The 20,048-nt window shown below is 49.5% G+C and overlaps 1 protein-coding gene across 2 annotated transcripts in view; it reads right to left on the reverse strand.

Moving 5' to 3' along the window:
- The window catches only part of rhpn2 (rhophilin, Rho GTPase binding protein 2), a 79,371-nt gene that overhangs the window by 4,058 nt on the left and 55,265 nt on the right, over nt 1–20,048 (reverse strand). The window contains exons 5-13 of one of the 2 annotated variants that reach the window (XM_036981670.1): nt 19,837–19,914; nt 19,585–19,709; nt 18,572–18,738; nt 13,554–13,741; nt 10,746–10,902; nt 7,768–7,887; nt 5,368–5,562; nt 4,286–4,332; nt 375–524 (exon numbers count right to left, since the gene is read on the reverse strand). In XM_036981670.1, the coding sequence (XP_036837565.1) occupies nt 375–524; nt 4,286–4,332; nt 5,368–5,562; nt 7,768–7,887; nt 10,746–10,902; nt 13,554–13,741; nt 18,572–18,738; nt 19,585–19,709; nt 19,837–19,914 (1,227 nt within the window). Of the gene's footprint in view, nt 1–374; nt 525–4,255; nt 4,333–5,367; nt 5,563–7,767; nt 7,888–10,745; nt 10,903–13,553; nt 13,742–18,571; nt 18,739–19,584; nt 19,710–19,836; nt 19,915–20,048 lie in introns of both variants that reach the window. The other variant, XM_036981669.1, reaches the window with a different exon arrangement.

A 20,048-nucleotide genomic window follows, 5' to 3' on the forward strand; every position in this document is an offset into this window, starting at 1 on the left:
TGAACGGAGCAAAGTACAGAGAGATCCTTGATGAAAACCTGCTCCAGAGCGCTCAGGACCTCAGACTGTGGTGGAGGTTCACCTTCCAACAGGACACACCCCTAAGCACAAAAACCTTCCCTCCTTTAGCCTAAATGTGCGTCAGCCTAACCCTTCCCTCCTGGAGGCTAAATGTGCGTCAGCCTAACCCTTCCCCCCATTAGCCTAAGTGTGAGTCAGCCTAACCCTTCCCCCCATTAGCCTAAATGTGCGTCAGCCTAACCCTTCCCCCCATTAGCCTAAGTGTGCGTCAGCCTAACCCTTCCCCCCCATTAGCCTAAGTGTGCGTCAGCCTAACCCTTCCCCCCCAGTAACCAGTAGTATAGCAGACTCACAGCGGCAGGGCAGAGTGGGTCCAGGGAGGTAACCTGTACAGGTGCAGGGTCTCCTCTCAGGGTGAAGCCCAGGTCTCTGTCCTCCAGTCTCAGCCTGACGGTACGAGGAGCTGTCCAGCGTTGCTTAGCAGAGAACACTGACAGAGGACCCTGGAGGGGGAGGGCAGGTTATTATGAAAACTTACCATGGACACCCCAAACCTTGATAGGACTGACAGTGTGCATCCGAAATGGTACTAAGGGACCTGGTCAAAGGTAGGGTACTATGGAGCCTGGGCTAAGGCAGGGTACTATGGAGCCTGGTCAGAGGGTACTATGGAGCCTGGACAAAGGTAGGGGACTATGGAGCCTGGTCAAAGGCAGAGGACTATGGAGCCTGGTCAAAGGCAGGGTACTATGGAGCCTGGTCAGAGGGTACTATGGAGCCTGGTCAGAGGTAGGGTACTATGGAGCCTGGACAAAGGTAGGGCACTATGGAGCCTGGTCAAAGGCAGAGCACTATGGAGCCTGGTCAGAGGGTACTATGGAGCCTGGTCAAAGGTAGGGCACTATGGAGCCTGGTCAAAGGTAGGGCACTATGGAGCCTGGTCAAAGGTAGGGCACTATGGAGCCTGGTCAAAGGTAGGGCACTATGGAGCCTGGTCACTATGTAGGGCACTATGGAGCCTGGTCAAAGGTAGGGGACTATGGAGCCTGGTCAAAGGCAGGGCACTATGGAGCCTGGTCAGAGGGCACTATGGAGCCTGGTCAGAGGGCACTATGGAGCCTGGGCTAAGGGCACTATGGCGCCTGGTCAAAGGCAGGGCACTATGGAGCCTGGTCAAAGGCAGGGCACTATGGAGCCTGGTCAGAGGGCACTATGGAGCCTGGTTAAAGGTAAGGCACTATGGAGCCTGGTCACTATATAGGGCACTATGGAGCCTGGTCTAAGGTAGGGCACTATGGAGCCTGGTCAAAGGTAGGGCACTATGGAGCCTGGTCAGAGGGCACTATGGAGCCTGGTCAAAGGTAGGGCACTATGGAGCCTGGTCAAAGGGTACTATGGAGCCTGGTCAGAGGGTAATATGGAGCCTGGTCAAAGGTAGGGCACTATGGAGCCTGGTCAGAGGGTACTATGGAGCCTGGTCAAAGGTAGGGCACTATGGAGCCTGGTCAAAGGTAGGGCACTATGGAGCCTGGTCAAAGGCAGGGCACTATGGAGCCTGGTCAAAGGCAGGGCACTATGGAGCCTGGTCAAAGGCAGGGCACTATGGAGCCTGGTCAGAGGGCACTATGGAGCCTGGTCAAAGGTAAGGCACTATGGAGCCTGGTCAAAGGCAGGGCACTATGGAGCCTGGTCAGAGGGCACTATGGAGCCTGGTCAGAGGTAGGGCACTATGGAGCCTGGTCAGAGGTAGGGCACTATGGAGCCTGGTCAGAGGTAGGGCACTATGGAGACTGGTCAGAGGTAGGGCACTATGGAGCCTGGTCAGAGGTAGGGCACTATGGAGCCTGGTCAGAGGTAGGGCACTATGGAGCCTGGTCAGAGGTAGGGCACTATGGAGCCTGGTGAGAGGTAGGGCACTATGGAGCCTGGTCAGAGGTAGGGCACTATGGAGCCTGGTCAGAGGGCACTATGGAGCCTGGTCAAAGGTAGGGCACTATGGAGCCTGGTCAGAGGTAGGGTACTATGGAGCCTGGTCAGAGGTAGGGTACTATGGAGCCTGGTCAGAGGGCACTATGGAGCCTGGTCAAAGGTAGGGCACTATGGAGCCTGGTCACTATGTAGGGTACTATGGAGCCTGGTCAGAGGGTACTATGGAGCCTGGTCAGAGGGTACTATGGAGCCTGGTCAGAGGGTACTATGGAGCCTGGTCAGAGGGTACTATGGAGCCTGGTCAGAGGTAGGGTACTATGGAGCCTGGTCAGAGGTAGGGTACTATGGAGCCTGGTCAAAGGTAGGGCACTATGGAGTCTGGTCAAAGGCAGAGCACTATGGAGCCTGGTCAAAGGTAGGGCACTATGGAGCCTGGTCAAAGGTAGGGCACTATGGAGCCTGGTCAAAGGTAGGGCACTATGGAGCCTGGTCAAAGGTAGGGTACTATGGAGCCTGGTCAAAGGTAGGGCACTATGGAGTCTGGTCAAAGGTAGGGCACTATGGAGCCTGGTCAAAGGTAGGGCACTATGGAGCCTGGTCAAAGGTAGGGCACTATGGAGCCTGGTCACTATGTAGGGTACTATGGAGCCTGGTCAAAGGTAGGGTACTATGGAGCCTGGTCACTATGTAGGGTACTATGGAGCCTGGTCACTATGTAGGGCACTATGGAGCCTGGTCAAAGGTAGGGCACTATGGAGCCTGGTCACTATGTAGGGCACTATGGAGCCTGGTCAAAGGTAGGGCACTATGGAGCCTGGTCAAAGGGTACTATGGAGCCTGGTCAAAGGGTACTATGGAGCCTGGTCACTATGTAGGGCACTATGGAGCCTGGTCAGAGGGCACTATGGAGCCTGGTCACTATGTAGGGCACTATGGAGCCTGGTCACTATGTAGGGTACTATGGAGCCTGGTCAAAGGTAGGGCACTATGGAGCCTGGTCACTATGTAGGGCACTATGGAGCCTGGTCACTATGTAGGGCACTATGGAGCCTGGTCAGAGGGCACTATGGAGCCTGGTCACTATGTAGGGCACTATGGAGCCTGGTCACTATGTAGGGTACTATGGAGCCTGGTCAAAGGTAGGGCACTATGGAGCCTGGTCACTATGTAGGGCACTATGGAGCCTGGTCACTATGTAGGGCACTATGGAGCCTGGTCAAAGGGTACTATGGAGCCTGGTCACTATGTAGGGCACTATGGAGCCTGGTCAAAGGGTACTATGGAGCCTGGTCAAAGGTAGGGTACTATGTAGGGAATAGATGAGGGTGCGTTTAGGACACCACCATTGTTAATGTTATTGATTCATCAAGACAAGGAGGCTGAGGAAAGAGACTTATTAAGTTCAACACCACTGTTAATGACCTAGAGTCGACCCGTTCTGTTGGGGCGGATCACTGTCTCCAGGGTTAATGTTAGTACTGCCATAGTGGTTCTGTTGGATCACTGTCTCCAGGGTTAATGTTAGTACTGCCATAGTGGTTCTGTTGGATCACTGTCTCCAGGGTTAATGTTAGTACTGCCATAGTGGTTCTGTTGGGTCACTGTCTCCAGGGTTAATGTTAGTACTGCCATAGTGGTTCTGTTGGGTCACTGTCTACAGGGTTAATGTTAGTACTGCCATAGTGGTTCTGTTGGGTCACTGTCTCCAGGGTTAATGTTAGTACTGCCATAGTGGTTCTGTTGGGTCACTGTCTCCAGGGTTAATGTTAGTACTGCCATAGTGGTTCTGTTGGGTCACTGTCTCCAGGGTTAATGTTAGTACTGCCATAGTGGTTCTGTTGGGTCACTGTCTCCAGGGTTAATGTTAGTAATGCCATAGTGGTTCTGTTGGATCACTGTCTCCAGGGATAATGTTAGTAATGCCATAGTGGTTCTGTTGGATCACTGTCTCCAGGGTTAATGTTAGTACTGCCATAGTGGTTCTGTTGGGTCGGATTCAGAAAACAGCATCACACCATCTGGGTGTACAAAGGAAAGTTGAACTGAATTTAACTGTTTTTTAAAAAACAACAACACACAAATCCAGAGCTTTGTGATGCCGATTTCTGAAAACACCGTAGATATTTTACACGACGGGACGGTTTCCCAGACACAGATTAATCTTAGTCCCAGACTATAAGAGGAGTTTTAAGAGTTACTGGTGATTCTCCATTCACCAAGCTTCATAGTCCAGGACTAGGCTTTAACAATCTGTGTCTGGAACAGCAGCCCTGAAATGTTAAAAGAAATTAGTAAGCCCACATACCAGCCTCCGGAAAAAGTCTGTGACTTTCACCTTTGTGGCCATGGGCGTTTCCATCTCTGCCTTGTGCTCCGTTTTAGCTGAGGAGGGAAAACAGGTCTGTTTATTACCACAACAACACACACAACCTGCCAACGTCCTCTGGGGTTCAGCACGACAGGGAGCGCATGGCCACACTGTAAACATTACAGCATCACAACATCCTGCACCTACTAAACAGCTGTTTTAAAAGGTTATTAGGTTGTTGAAGGTAATTTCACATGAGAACCAACCAGGAAGTTACATTGTATGTCTAGTCTTACAATCCACACCACCGATGGAACAGACCAAATGTAATGAGGTCCAACAGCCAGACCCCCTCTGTCTCTCTAATGACATGAGGTCCAACAGCCAGACCCCCTCTGTCTCTCTAATGACATGAGGTCCAACAGCCAGACCCCCTCTGTCTCTCTAATGACATGAGGTCCAACAGCCAGACCCCCTCTGTCTCTCTAATGACATGAGGTCCAACAGCCAGACCCCCTCTGTCTCTCTAATGTAATGAGGTCCAACAGCCAGACCCCCTCTGTCTCTCTAATGTAATGAGGTCCAACAGCCAGACCCCCTCTGTCTCTCTAATGACATGAGGTCCAACAGTCAGACCCCCTCTGTCTCTCTAATGACATGAGGTACATTTGACAGTCAGACCCCCTCTGTCTCTCTAATGTAATGAGGTCCAACAGTCAGACCCCCTCTGTCTCTCTAATGTAATGAGGTACATTTGACAGTCAGACCCCTCTCTGTCTCTCTAATGACATGAGGTACATTTGACAGTCAGACCCCCTCTGTCTCTCTAATGACATGAGGTACATTTGACAGTCTGACCCCCTCAATTGATTGATTAATTACACAGCTGTTGGGGGCTTCACAAATACAATTGATTGATTAATTCCACAGATGTTGGGGGCTTCACAAATAAAATTGATTGATTAATTACACAGATGTTGGGGGCTTCACAAATACAATTGATTGATTAATTACACAGATGTTGGGGGCTTCACAAATACAATTGATTGATTGACTCACAGATGATGTCTGGAGCTTTACAAATACATTTGATTGATTGATTGACTCACAGACGATGTCTGGAGCCTCCATGTAGTCTGTGAACTCGTCCTCTCGGTCGTTGTCATTGAACTTGGCCAGGGAACGGTTGTGACTGGCCTGGAGGATGGCCTGGAGCACATCCAGCTTCCTGAGGTGACGACACAGACTATGGATCCTCAGACCCTCCTCATGACCTATCACAGCCCGCCGCAGGTGGGCCTTACCTGGGGGAGGAGAAGGGAGGTGGGGGAGGGAGGAGGAATTAACGGGGAGGTGGAGGAGAGGGGAGGTGGAGGAGGGAGGAGGAATTAACGGGGAGGTGGAGGAGAGGGGAGGTGGAGGAGGGAGGAGGAATTAACGGGGAGGTGGAGGAGAGGGGAGGTGGAGGAGGGAGGAGGAATTAACGGGGAGGTGGAGGAGAGGGGAGGTGGAGGAGGGAGGAGGAATTAACGGGGAGGTGGAGGAGAGGGGAGGTGGAGGAGGGAGAAGAAGAGGTGGAGGGTGGAAAGAGGAAGAGTCATTAAGCCAGGTGAGTAAGTATACAGGTAAAAACTAAATGGATCCCGTTTAGACTCAGACCATATGGTACCAGGTGATAACATGGCTATACACACGGGGTACCAGGTGATAACATGGTTATATACACGGGGTACCAGGTGATAACGGGGCTATACACACGGGGTACCAGGTGATAACATGGTTATACACACGGGGTACCAGGTGATAACGGGGCTATACACACGGGGTACCAGGTGATAACATGGTGTAGAGTCCAGACAGTCAGGGACTATATAAATGACAGGGTGTAGAGTCCAGACAGTCAGGGACTATATAAATGACAGTCAGTGTGTAGTGTCCAGACAGTCAGGGACTATATAAATGACAGTCAGTGTGTAGTGTCCAGACAGTTAGGGACTATATAAATGACAGTCAGTGTGTAGAGTCCAGACAGTCAGGGACTATATAAATGACAGGGTGTAGAGTCCAGACAGTCAGGGACTATATAAATGACAGTCAGGGTGTAGAGTCCAGACAGTCAGGGACTATATAAATGACAGTGTGTAGTGTCCAGACAGACAGGGACTATAAAAATGACAGTTAGGGTGTAGAGTCCAGACAGTCAGGGACTATATAAATGACAGTGTGTAGAGTCCAGACAGTCAGGGACTATATAAATGACAGTCAGGGTGTAGAGTCCAGACAGTCAGGGACTATATAAATGACAGTCAGGGTGTAGAGTCCAGACAGTCAGGGACTATATAAATGACAGTGTGTAGTGTCCAGACAGACAGGGACTATAAAAATGACAGTTAGGGTGTAGAGTCCAGACAGTCAGGGACTATATAAATGACAGTGTGTAGAGTCCAGACAGTCAGGGACTATATAAATGACAGTCAGGGTGTAGAGTCCAGACAGTCAGGGACTATATAAATGACAGTCAGGGTGTAGAGTCCAGACAGTCAGGGACTATATAAATGACAGTCAGGGTGTAGAGTCCAGACAGTCAGGGACTATAAAAATGACAGTCAGGGTGTAGATTCCAGACAGTTAGGGACTATAAAAATGACAGTCAGGGTGTAGAGTCCAGACAGTCAGGGACTATAAAAATGACAGTCAGGGTGTAGAGTCCAGACAGTCAGGGACTATAAAAATGACAGTGTGTAGAGTCCAGACAGTCAGGGACTATATAAATGACAGTCAGGGTGTAGAGTCCAGACAGTCAGGGACTATAAAAATGACAGTGTGTAGAGTCCAGACAGTCAGGGACTATATAAATGACAGTCAGGGTGTAGAGTCCAGACAGTCAGGGACTATATAAATGACAGTGTGTAGAGTCCAGACAGTCAGGGACTATAAAAATGACAGTCAGGGTGTAGAGTCCAGACAGTCAGGGACTATAAAAATGACAGTCAGTGTGTAGATTCCAGACAGTCAGGGACGATATAAATGACAGTCAGTGTGTAGAGTCCAGACAGTCAGGGACTATATAAATGACAGTCAGGGTGTAGAGTCCAGACAGTCAGGGACTATATAAATGACAGTGTGTAGAGTCCAGACAGTCAGGGACTATATAATGACAGTGTGTAGAGTCCAGACAGTCAGGGACTATATAAATGACAGTGTGTAGTGTCCAGACAGACAGGGACTATATAAATGACAGTCAGGGTGTAGAGTCCAGACAGTCAGGGACTATATAAATGACAGTGTGTAGAGTCCAGACAGTCAGGGACTATATAAATGACAGTGTGTAGAGTCCAGACAGTCAGGGACTATATAATGACAGTGTGTAGAGTCCAGACAGTCAGGGACTATATAGATGACAGTGTGTAGAGTCCAGACAGTCAGGGACTATATAAATGACAGTGTGTATCTAGACCTAAACCACATAAAGGACCTGTTTAAACACGGTATTGGGTTTGGAGCCTTACCGATGCGTCGTCTCTCCTCTCTCTTCCTGAGGATGTCGAGTGGGGAGCGGCCATCTGGCATGGCATCATACGCCTGGGACAGAGCCTTCTCCTGTTGGTCCTCGTCATCACTGGGCCTCACTGAAAAACACAGAGACAGGAGACAGGGATTAGAAATGGCAACACAGAGACAGGGATTAGGGACACGGCAACACAGAGACGGGGATTAGGGACACGGCAACACAGAGACAGGGATTAGGGACACGGCAACACAGAGACAGGGATTAGGGACACGGCAACACAGAGACAGGGATTAGGGACACGGCAACACAGAGACAGGGATTAGGGACATGGCAACACAGAAACAGGGATTAGGGACACGGCAACACAGAGACAGGGATTAGGGACACGGCAACACAGAGACAGGGATTAGGGACACGGAAACACAGAGACAGGGATTAGGGACACGGCAACACAGAGACAGGGATTAGGGACATGGCAACACAGAGACAGGGATTAGGGACACGGCAACACAGAGACAGGGATTAGGGACACGGCAACACAGAGACAGGGATTAGGGACACGGCAACACAGAGACAGGGATTAGGGACATGGCAACACAGATATGGGGATTAGGGACACGGCAACACAGAGACAGGGATTAGGGACATGGCAACACAGAGACAGGGATTAGGGACATGGCAACACAGAGACAGGGATTAGGGACACGGCAACACAGAGACAGGGATTAGGGACACGGCAACACAGAGACAGGGATTAGGGACATGGCAACACAGAGACAGGGATTAGGGACACGGCAACACAGAGACAGGGATTAGGGACACGGCAACACAGAGACAGGGATTAGGGACACGGCAACACAGAGACAGGGATTAGGGACATGGCAACACAGATATGGGGATTAGGGACACGGCAACACAGAGACAGGGATTAGGGACATGGCAACACAGAGACAGGGATTAGGGACACGGCAACACAGAGACAGGGATTAGGGACACGGCAACACAGAGACAGGGATTAGGGACACGGCAACACAGAGACAGGGATTAGGGACACGGCAACACAGAGACAGGGATTAGGGACATGGCAACACAGAGACTAGGACACGGCAACACAGAGACAGGGATTAGGGACATGGCAACACAGAGACTAGGACACGGCAACACAGAGACAGGGATTAGGGACACGGCAACACAGAGACAGGGATTAGGGACATGGCAACACAGAGACTAGGACACGGCAACACAGAGACAGGGATTAGGGACACGGCAACACAGAGACAGGGATTAGGGACACGGCAACACAGAGACAGGGATTAGGGACACGGAAACACAGAGACAGGGATTAGGGACACGGCAACACAGAGACAGGGATTAGGGACACGGCAACACAGAGACAGGGATTAGGGACACGGCAACACAGAGACAGGGATTAGGGACACGGCAACACAGAGACGGGGATTAGGGACATGGCAACACAGAGACGGGGATTAGGGACATGGCAACACAGAGACGGGGATTAGGGACACGGCAACACAGACAGGGATTAGGGACACGGCAACACAGAGACAGGGATTAGGGACACGGCAACACAGAGACAGGGATTAGGGACACGGCAACACAGAGACAGGGATTAGGGACACGGCAACACAGAGACAGGGATTAGGGACACGGCAACACAGAGACAGGGATTAGGGACACGGCAACACAGAGACAGGGATTAGGGACACGGCAACACAGAGACAGGGATTAGGGACACGGCAACACAGAGACAGGGATTAGGGACACAGCAACACAGAGACAGGGATTAGGGACACGGCAACACAGAGACAGGGATTAGGGACACGGCAACACAGAGACAGGGATTAGGGACATGGCAACACAGAGACAGGGATTAGGGACATGGCAACACAGAGACAGGGATTAGGGACACGGCAACACAGAGACTAGGACACGGCAACACAGAGACTAGAACACGGCAACACAGAGACTAGGACACGGCAACACAGAGACAGGGATTAGGGACATGGCAACACAGAGACTAGGACACGGCAACACAGAGACAGGGATTAGGGACATGGCAACACAGAGACAGGGATTAGGGACATGGCAACACAGAGACAGTGATTAGGGACATGGCAACACAGAGATGGGGATTAGGGACATGGCAACACAGAGATGGGGATTAGGGACATGGCAACACAGAGACAGGATTGTAGGGATGTAGCCTTGGCTGTCGGCAGAAAGACAGTGTCGGCAGAAAGACAGTGTCGGCAGAAAGACAGTGTCGGCAGAGGACAGATCCAGTCTGGGACTGTGAGACAGTTTGGTTTGAACAACACAATGTCATGTTACATAAATATTTATAACTGACCAGGTTGGTACAGACTCACTCTACACTACTCTGTCCTCTTTATAAAACTAAAGGTCTCAGTACTCTGGGCTGTTCTGTCCTCTTTATAAATCTAAAGGTCTCAGTACTCTGGGCTGTTCTGTCTCTCTGTCCTCTTTATAAATCTAAAGGTCTCAGTACTCTGGGCTGTTCTGTCTCTCTGTCCTCTTTATAAATCTAAAGGTCTCAGTACTCTGAGCTGCTCTGTCTCTCTGTCCTCTTTATAAATCTAAAGGTCTCAGTACTCTGGGCTGTTCTGTCTCTCTGTCCTCTTTATAAATCTAAAGGTCTCAGTACTCTGGGCTGTTCTGTCCCTCTGTCCTCTTTATAAATCTAAAGGTCTCAGTACTCTGGGCTGTTCTGTCCCTCTGTCCTCTTTATTAAATTAAAGGTCTCAGTACTCTGAGAAAGAGGTGAAGTCTGTTCCTGTAAGGTCCAGGAAACTCATCTAGGAACTAACAGAACCAGTCTGCTCCAGTCTGTTCCAGGAAACTCATCTAGTAACTAACAGGCATTTACACATCTCCCTCTCGCCCTCTGGATCGCGCATAGAAGGGATATGATTGGCTAACGGCTGCTGGACTTACGTTGGTGGTCCAATAGCGCAGTAGCCAGGAAGTAGTGTGCCAGTGAACGGTAGTGGTGGGTCTTGACCTGAGCCACGGTGGACCAGAAGAACGGGACGTTGTCCTTGATGGGAGTCTGGCTCATAGACTGGTGAACCTGGTCATAGGTGTCTCCTACCTGAGACGGGGACACAGAGATGTTCTGTTAGAGAACACATCGTAAATGGAACCCTATTCCCTATATAGTGCACTACTTTAGACCAGAGCCCTATGGCACCCTATTCCCTATATAGTGCACTACTTTAGACCAGAGGCTTAGGGCACCCTATTCCCTATATAGCGCACAACTTTAGACCAGAGCCCTATGGCACCCTATTCCCTATATAGTGCACTACTTTAGACCAGAGGCTTAGGGCACTATATAGGGAATGGGGTTCCACTGCTCTTTAGTCAGACACACCTCAACGGGATATGACAGTGTGATGCCATATCGTCTTAGATGATGGAACCCCTTTCAGCGTTGAGGTGAAACTCTCTCAGATTAACCCCGTTAGGGCAAAGCGTTTAGCGTTGAGGTGAAACTCTCTCAGATTAACCCCATTAGGGCAAAGCGTTTAGCGTTGAGGTGAAACTCTCTCAGATTAACCCCATTAGGGCAAAGCGTTTAGCGTTGAGGTGAAACTCTCTCAGATTAACCCCATTAGGGCAAAGCGTTCAGCGTTGAGGTGAAACTCTCTCAGATTAACCCCGTTAGGGCAAAGCGTTCAGCGTTGAGGTGAAACTCTCTCAGATTAATCCCGTTAGGGCAAAGCGTTCAGCGTTGAGGTGAAACTCTCTCAGATTAACCCCGTTAGGGCAAAGCGTTTAGCGTTGAGGTGAAACTCTCTCAGATTAACCCCGTTAGGGCAAAGCGTTCAGCGTTGAGGTGAAACTCTCTCAGATTAACCCCGTTAGGGCAAAGCGTTTAGCGTTGAGGTGAAACTCTCAGATTAACCCCGTTAGGGTAAAGCAGATGTGTTGAACGTTGCCCATTGAACATCAACAGACAAATCCATCCATCCATCTATCGATAACAGTGGAACTACATACCTGATTTAATCAAGATCAATCCGTCTGTATCAGACTGTAGACTGTAGGAAAGGACTCAGTATTGTACATGTACCTTGGCAGCCTGTAGGAAAGGACTCAGTATTGTACATGTACCTTGGCAGCCTATAGACTGTAGGAAAGGACTCAGTATTGTTCATGTACCTTGGCAGCCTGTAGACTGTAGGAAAGGACTCAGTATTGTACATGTACCTTGGCAGCCTGTAGGAAAGGACTCAGTATTGTACATGTACCTTGGCAGCCTGTAGACTGTAGGAAAGGACTCAGTATTGTACATGTACCTTGGCAGCCTATAGACTGTAGGAAAGGACTCAGTATTGTTCATGTATCTTGGCAGCCTGTAGACTGTAGGAAAGGACTCCGTATTGTACATGTACCTTGGCAGCCTATAGACTGTAGGAAAGGACTCAGTATTGTTCATGTACCTTGGCAGCCTGTAGACTGTAGGAAAGGACTCAGTATTGTACATGTACCTTGGCAGTCTGTAGACTGTAGGAAAGGACTCAGTATTGTACATGTACCTTGGCAGCCTGTAGACTGTAGGAAAGGACTCAGTATTGTACATGTACCTTGGCAGCCTGTAGGAAAGGACTCAGTATTGTACATGTACCTTGGCAGCCTGTAGGAAAGGACTCAGTATTGTACATGTACCTTGGCAGCCTATAGACTGTAGGAAAGGACTCAGTATTGTACATGTACCTTGGCAGCCTGTAGACTGTGGGAAAGGACTCAGTATTGTACATGTACCTTGGCAGCCTGTAGACTGTAGGAAAGGACTCAGTATTGTACATGTACCTTGGCAGCCTGTAGACTGTAGGAAAGGACTCAGTATTGTACATGTACCTTGGCAGCCTGTAGACTGTAGGAAAGGACTCAGTATTGTACATGTACCTTGGCAGCCTGTAGACTGTAGGAAAGGACTCAGTATTGTACATGTACCTTGGCAGCCTGTAGACTGTAGGAAAGGACTCAGTATTGTACATGTACCTTGGCAGCCTGTAGACTGTAGGAAAGGACTCAGTATTGTACATGTACCTTGGCAGCCTGTAGACTGTAGGAAAGGACTCAGTATTGTTCATGCACCTTGGCAGCCTGTAGGAAAGGACTCAGTATTGTACATGTACCTTGGCAGCCTGTAGGAAAGGACTCAGTATTGTACATGTACCTTGGCAGCCTGTAGACTGTAGGAAAGGACTCAGTGTATTGTACATGTACCTTGGCAGCCTGTAGACTGTAGGAAAGGACTCAGTATTGTGCATGTACCTTGGCAGACTGTAGACTGTGGGAAAGGACTCAGTATTGTACATGTACCTTGGCAGACTGTAGGAAAGGACTCAGTATTGTTCATGTACCTTGGCAGCCTGTAGACTGTAGGAAAGGACTCAGTATTGTGCATGTACCTTGGCAGCCTGTAGACTGTAGGAAAGGACTCAGTATTGTACATGTACCTTGGCAGCCTGTAGGAAAGGACTCAGTATTGTGCATGTACCTTGGCAGCCTGTAGGAAAGGACTCAGTATTGTGCATGTACCTTGGCAGCCTGTAGACTGTAGGAAAGGACTCAGTATTGTTCATGTACCTTGGCAGCCTGTAGACTGTAGGAAAGGACTCAGTATTGTTCATGTACCTTGGCAGCCTGTAGACTGTAGGAAAGGACTCAGTATTGTTCATGTACCTTGGCAGCCTGTAGACTGTGGGAAAGGACTCAGTATTGTACATGTACCTTGGCAGCCTCATGGGCCATCTTGAGGAGAGAGAAGAACTCATTGCGGATGCCAGACAGAGCGATCTTCTCAAACAGACACTCCTGAGCTTGGGCCAGCATCATCTTGATGAGCATACTGAGCATGGAGGGACTCATGTCAAAGCTGGGGGTGTGGGTGAACGTCTCCTTCAGGTGGTGGAGGACTCCTACAGAGGGGGATGGACACAGAGAGAGTGGGGGAGGTGAGTATGGAGGGACTCATGTCATAGCTGGGGGTGAACGTCTACTTCAGGTTGTTCAGGACTCATTTCTAAACGTTGCTACCGGATACAATATATGCTCCAAAACATGCATGTGGCAGTTTTCACGCAAAACTGCATTTATAAAAACTGAACTTAACATGAGAATGTGCTAATCCTTTTATACTCCCGGTACCACAAGTACTCACAGTTTCTAACGTTGGACATTAGGCCGAGGGGCAGTACTGTCCTAGTTTGGGTCGACTGCCGAGGGGCAGTACTGTCCTAGTTTGGGTCGACTGCCGAGGGGCAGTACTGTCCTAGTTTGGGTCGACTGCCGAGGGGCAGTACTGTCCTAGTTTGGGTCGACTGCCGAGGGGCAGTACTGTCCTAGTTTGGGTCGACTGCCGAGGGGCAGTACTGTCCTAGTTTGGGTCGACTGCTGAGGGGCAGTACTGTACTGTGGGACATGATGCATGGGAAACTAGAGAAGCCAGAAGAGGACTGGCCATCCCACATAGCCTGGTTCCTCTCTAGGTTTCTTCCTAGGTTTTGGCCTTTCTAGGGAGTTTTTCCTAGCCACCGTGCTTCTACACCTGCATTGCTTGCTGTTTGGGGTTTTAGGCTGGGTTTCTGTACAGCACTTTGAGATATTAGCTGATGTACGAAGGGCTTTATAAATACATTTGATTGATTGATTGATTGTTATATGGTTCATCTTTACCAGTAGCCAGTCCATAGAGTTTTTCCTGACATGACATTTGAAAACTATGAAATGAAATTTTTCAACTGGCTTTCTCTGACAGGCTGTTTTCCTATCGTTAAACAAAGATTACACAAGGAGAGAACTGGTCACGGCACCAACTGTGGGATAAGGGACCTACAAACATACAAAATGTATAAACCAAGTCAAATCATCTAAACCTCTTGTAATCTGAGTGTACTGTATATTCCACCAGTGTTACTGGCAATGACTTGAGACTAGCTGTGTCATAATGGCCACTGGTGTTGTCCAAAATGGCACCCTATTCCCTACATAGTGCACTACTCTTAACCAGGGCCTTATTCCCTACATAGTGCACTGCTCTTAACCAGGGCCTTATTCCCTATATAGTACACTACTCTTAACCAGGGCCTTATTCCCTACATAGTGCACTACTCTTAACCAGGGCCTTATTCCCTACATAGTGCACTGCTCTTAACCAGGGCCTTATTCCCTACATAGTGCACTGCTCTTAACCAGGGCCTTATTCCCTACATAGTGCACTGCTCTTAACCAGGGCCTTATTCCCTACATAGTGCACTGCTCTTAACCAGGGCCTTATTCCCTACATAGTGCACTGCTCTTAACCAGGGCCTTATTCCCTACATAGTGCACTGCTCTTAACCAGGGCCTTATTCCCTACATAGTGCACTGCTCTTAACCAGGGCCTTATTCCCTACATAGTGCACTGCTCTTAACCAGGGCCTTATTCCCTACATAGTGCACTGCTCTTAACCAGGGCCTTATTCCCTACATAGTGCACTGCTCTTAACCAGGGCCTTATTCCCTACATAGTGCACTGCTCTTAACCAGGGCCTTATTCCCTACATAGTGCACTGCTCTTAACCAGGGCCTTATTCCCTACATAGTGCACTGCTCTTAACCAGGGCCTTATTCCCTACATAGTGCACTGCTCTTAACCAGGGCCTTATTCCCTACATAGTGCACTGCTCTTAACCAGGGCCTTATTCCCTACATAGTGCACTGCTCTTAACCAGGGCCTTATTCCCTACATAGTGCACTGCTCTTAACCAGGGCCTTATTCCCTACATAGTGCACTGCTCTTAACCAGGGCCTTATTCCCTACATAGTACACTACTCTTAACCAGGGCCTTTTTCCCTATATAGTGCACTACTCTTAACCAGGACCCCATTCCCTATATAGTGCACTACTCTTAACCAGGGCCTTATTCCCTACATAGTGCACTACTTATAACCAGGACCCTATTCCCTACATAGTGCACTGCTCTTAACCAGGGCCCTATTCCCTACATAGTGCACTACTCTTAACCAGGGCCCTATTCCCTATAACCAGGGCCCTATTCCCTATAACCAGGGCCCTATTTCCTACATAGTGCACTACTCTTAACCAGGGCCCTATTCCCTATAACCAGGACCCTATTCCCTATTCCCTATAACCAGGGCCCTATTCCCTATAACCAGGGCCCTATTCCCTATAACCAGGGCCCTATTCCCTATAACCAGGGCCCTATTCCCTATAACCAGGACCCTATTCCCTATAACCAGGACCCTATTCCCTATAACCAGGACCCTATTCCCTATAACCAGGACCCTATTCCATATAACCAGGACCCTATTCCCTATAACCAGGACCCTATTCCCTATAACCAGGGCCCGATTCCCTACATAGTACACTACACTACGCTTAACCAGGACCCTATTCCCTACATAGTGCACTACTCTTAACCAGGGCCCTATTCCCTATAACCAGGACCCTATTCCCTATAACCAGGGCCCGATTCCCTACATAGTACACTACACTACGCTTAACCAGGACCCTATTCCCTACATAGTGCACTACTCTTAACCAGGGCCCTATTCCCTACTTAGTGCACTACTCTTAACCAGGGCTCTATTCCCTATAACCAGGACCATATTCCCTACATAGTGCACTACTCTTAACCAGGGCCCTATTCCCTACATAGTGCACTACTCTTAACCAGGGCTCTATTCCCTATAACCAGGACCATATTCCCTACATAGTGCACTACTCTTAACCAGGGCCCTATTCCCTACATAGTGCACTACTCTTAACCAGGGCTCTATTCCCTATAACCAGGGCCCTATTTCTTACATAGTGCACTACTCTTAAACAGGGCCCTATTCCCTATAACCAGGGCCCTATTCCCTATAACCAGGGCCCTATTCCCTATAACCAAGTCGCCCTATTCCCTATAACCAGGGCCCTATTCCCTATAACCAGGACCCTATTCCATATAACCAGGACCCTATTCCCTATAACCAGGACCCTATTCGGTATAACCAGGGCCCTATTCCCTATAACCAGGACCCTATTCCCTATAACCAGGACCCTATTCCATATAACCAGGACCCTATTCCCTATAACCAGGACCCTATTCCCTATAACCAGGGCCCTATTCCCTATAACCAGGGCCCTATTCCCTATAACCAGGGCCCTATTCCCTATAACCAGGGCCCTATTCCCTATAACCAGGACCCTATTCCCTATAACCAGGACCCTATTCCCTATAACCAGGACCCTATTCCCTATAACCAGGACCCTATTCCCTATAACCAGGACCCTATTCCCTATAACCAGGACCCTATTCCCTATAACCAGGGCCCTATTCCCTATAACCAGGGCCCTATTCCCTATAACCAGGGCCCTATCCCCTATAACCAGGGCCCTATTCCTTATAACCAGGACCCTATTCCCTACATAGTGCACTACTCTTAACCAGGACCCTATTCCCTACATAGTGCACTACTCTTAACCAGGGCTCTATTCCCTATAACCAGGACCATATTCCCTACATAGTGCACTACTCTTAACCAGGGCCCTATTCCCTATAACCAGGGCCCTATTCCCTATAACCAGGGCCCTATTTCCTACATAGTGCACTACTCTTAACCAGGGCCCTATTCCCTATAACCAGGACCATATTCCCTACATAGTGCACTACTCTTAACCAGGGCCCTATTCCCTACATAGTGCACTACTCTTAACCAGGGCCCTATTCCCTATAACCAGGGCCCTATTTCCTACATAGTGCACTACTCTTAACCAGGGCCCTATTCCCTATAACCAGGACCCTATTCCCTATTACCAGGGCCCTATTCCCTATAACCAGGGCCCTATTCCCTATAACCAGAGCCCTATTCCCTATAACCAGGGCCCTATTCCCTATAACCAGGGCCCGATTCCCTACATAGTACACTACGCTTAACCAGGACCCTATTCCCTACATAGTGCACTACTCTTAACCAGGGCCCTATTCCCTACTTAGTGCACTACTCTTAACCAGGGCTCTATTCCCTATAACCAGGACCCTATTCCCTACATAGTGCACTACTCTTAACCAGGGCTCTATTCCCTATAACCAGGGCCCTATTTCTTACATAGTGCACTACTCTTAAACAGGGCCCTATTCCCTATAACCAGGACCCTATTCCCTACATAGTGCACTACTCTTAACCAGGGCTCTATTCCCTATAACCAGGGCCCTATTTCTTACATAGTGCACTACTCTTAAACAGGGCCCTATTCCCTATAACCAGGGCCCTATTCCCTATAACCAGGGCCCTATTCCCTATAACCAAGTTGCCCTATTCCCTATAACCAGGGCCATATTCCCTATAACCAGGACCCTATTCCCTATAACCAGGACCCTATTCCCTATAACCAGGACCCTATTCCCTATAACCAGGGCCCTATTCCCTATAACCAGGGCCCTATTCCCTATAACTAGGGCCCTATTCCCTATAACCAGGGCCCTATTCACTATAACCAGGGCCCTATTCCCTATAACCAGGACCCTATTCCCTATAACCAGGACCCTATTCCCTAAAACCAGGGCCCTATTCCCTATAACCAGGACCCTATTCCCTATAACCAGGACCCTATCCCCTATAACCAGGACCCTATTCCCTATAACCAGGACCCTATTCCCTATAACCAGGACCCTATTCCCTATAACCAGGGCCCTATTCCCTACATAGAGGGAATAAGGTGTCATGTGGGACACAGCCGACTGGTTCTAGTGTCTCCTCACCTGCAGCTTTCTGGAAGGCTGTGATGGCATCCTGGAGGCCGGAGCCCGTCTGGCGGTTGCAGCGCGTGCCGATCTGGGTGTAGAGGGCGCCGATGTTGAACAGAATACTGGCCTTCTCCAGAGACACGTTCTGCTGGCACACTGGAACACCTGTGAACGAGTCATACCTGGGAGAGAGACAGACAGAAAGGTCACTAGTGGAACCATAACACTGTGTTGACCCCTGGAGAGACCGACAGAGAGGTCACTAGTGGAACCATAACACCATGATGACCCCTGGAGAGACAGACAGAGAGGTCACTAGTGGAACCATAACACCATGATGACCCCTGGAGAGACCGACAGAGAGGTCACTAGTGGAACCATAACACCATGATGACCCCTGGAGAGACAGACAGAAAGGTCACTAGTGGAACCATAACACTGTGTTGACCCCTGGAGAGACAGACATGTTGACCCCTGGAGAGAGGCCCTCCATCAGTGCTCAGACTGTCCACAATAGGCTGAGAGAGGCTGAACTGAGGGCTTGTAGGCCTGTTGTAAGGCAGGTCCTCGCCAGACATCACCTATGGGTATAAACCCTCCATCAGTGCTCAGACTGTCCACAATAGGCTGAGAGAGGCTGAACTGAGGGCTTGTAGGCCTGTTGTAAGGCAGGTCCTCGCCAGACATCACCTATGGGTATAAACCCTCCATCAGTGCTCAGACTGTCCGCAATAGGATGAGAGAGGCTGGACTGAGGGCTTGTAGGCCTGTTGTAAGGCAGGTCTTCACCAGCAACAACATTGCCTATGGGCACAAACCCACTGTCGCTGGACCAGACAGGACTGGCAAAAAGTGCATTGGAGACAGTCAGGTGAAGCTACTATAGATACCTGGACCCCTGGGCTGGGTCAGACCATGATTGACGGGGCATTGGAGACAGTCAGGTGAAGCTACTACAGATACCTGGACCCCTGGGCTGGGTCAGACCATGATTGACGGGGCATTGGAGACAGTGAGGTGGAACGTACCAAGTAAAGAAGATTCCCATCTGGCGGGTAGCGGAGAAGAAGCGGCTCTCCAGTAGAGGTATGTGGCTGAAGTACTTGGCCAGGGTCTCGATGCCGGCGTCATTGCGACTGGGGGTACGACAGGCCTGTGGGTATGGTGAGGAAAGAGCGTCAAAATACAACAAGACAGTTTTCTGTGTGGTGGGTGATTCCATAGAGAACCCAGTTTCACTCTGACAATGTAGATTTCAATGAGACCGATGGTGAAAGTACCTGTCTCAGGTCCATCAGGTCAGCGATCTCCTCCTCGAAGCTGGAGCCATCTTCACTGTAGTGCTCCAGGATGAAGTCCTGGAAAAACACACCAGAACAGAGAGGAGACCATCGTCAACACACCAGAACAGAGAGGAGACCATCGTCAACACACCAGAACAGAGAGGAGACCATCGTCAACACACCAGAACAGAGAGGAGACCATCGTCAAC

Source organism: Oncorhynchus mykiss, chromosome 6 (genome assembly GCF_013265735.2).
Source record: "Oncorhynchus mykiss isolate Arlee chromosome 6, USDA_OmykA_1.1, whole genome shotgun sequence".
Taxonomy (NCBI): Eukaryota; Metazoa; Chordata; class Actinopteri; order Salmoniformes; family Salmonidae; genus Oncorhynchus; species Oncorhynchus mykiss.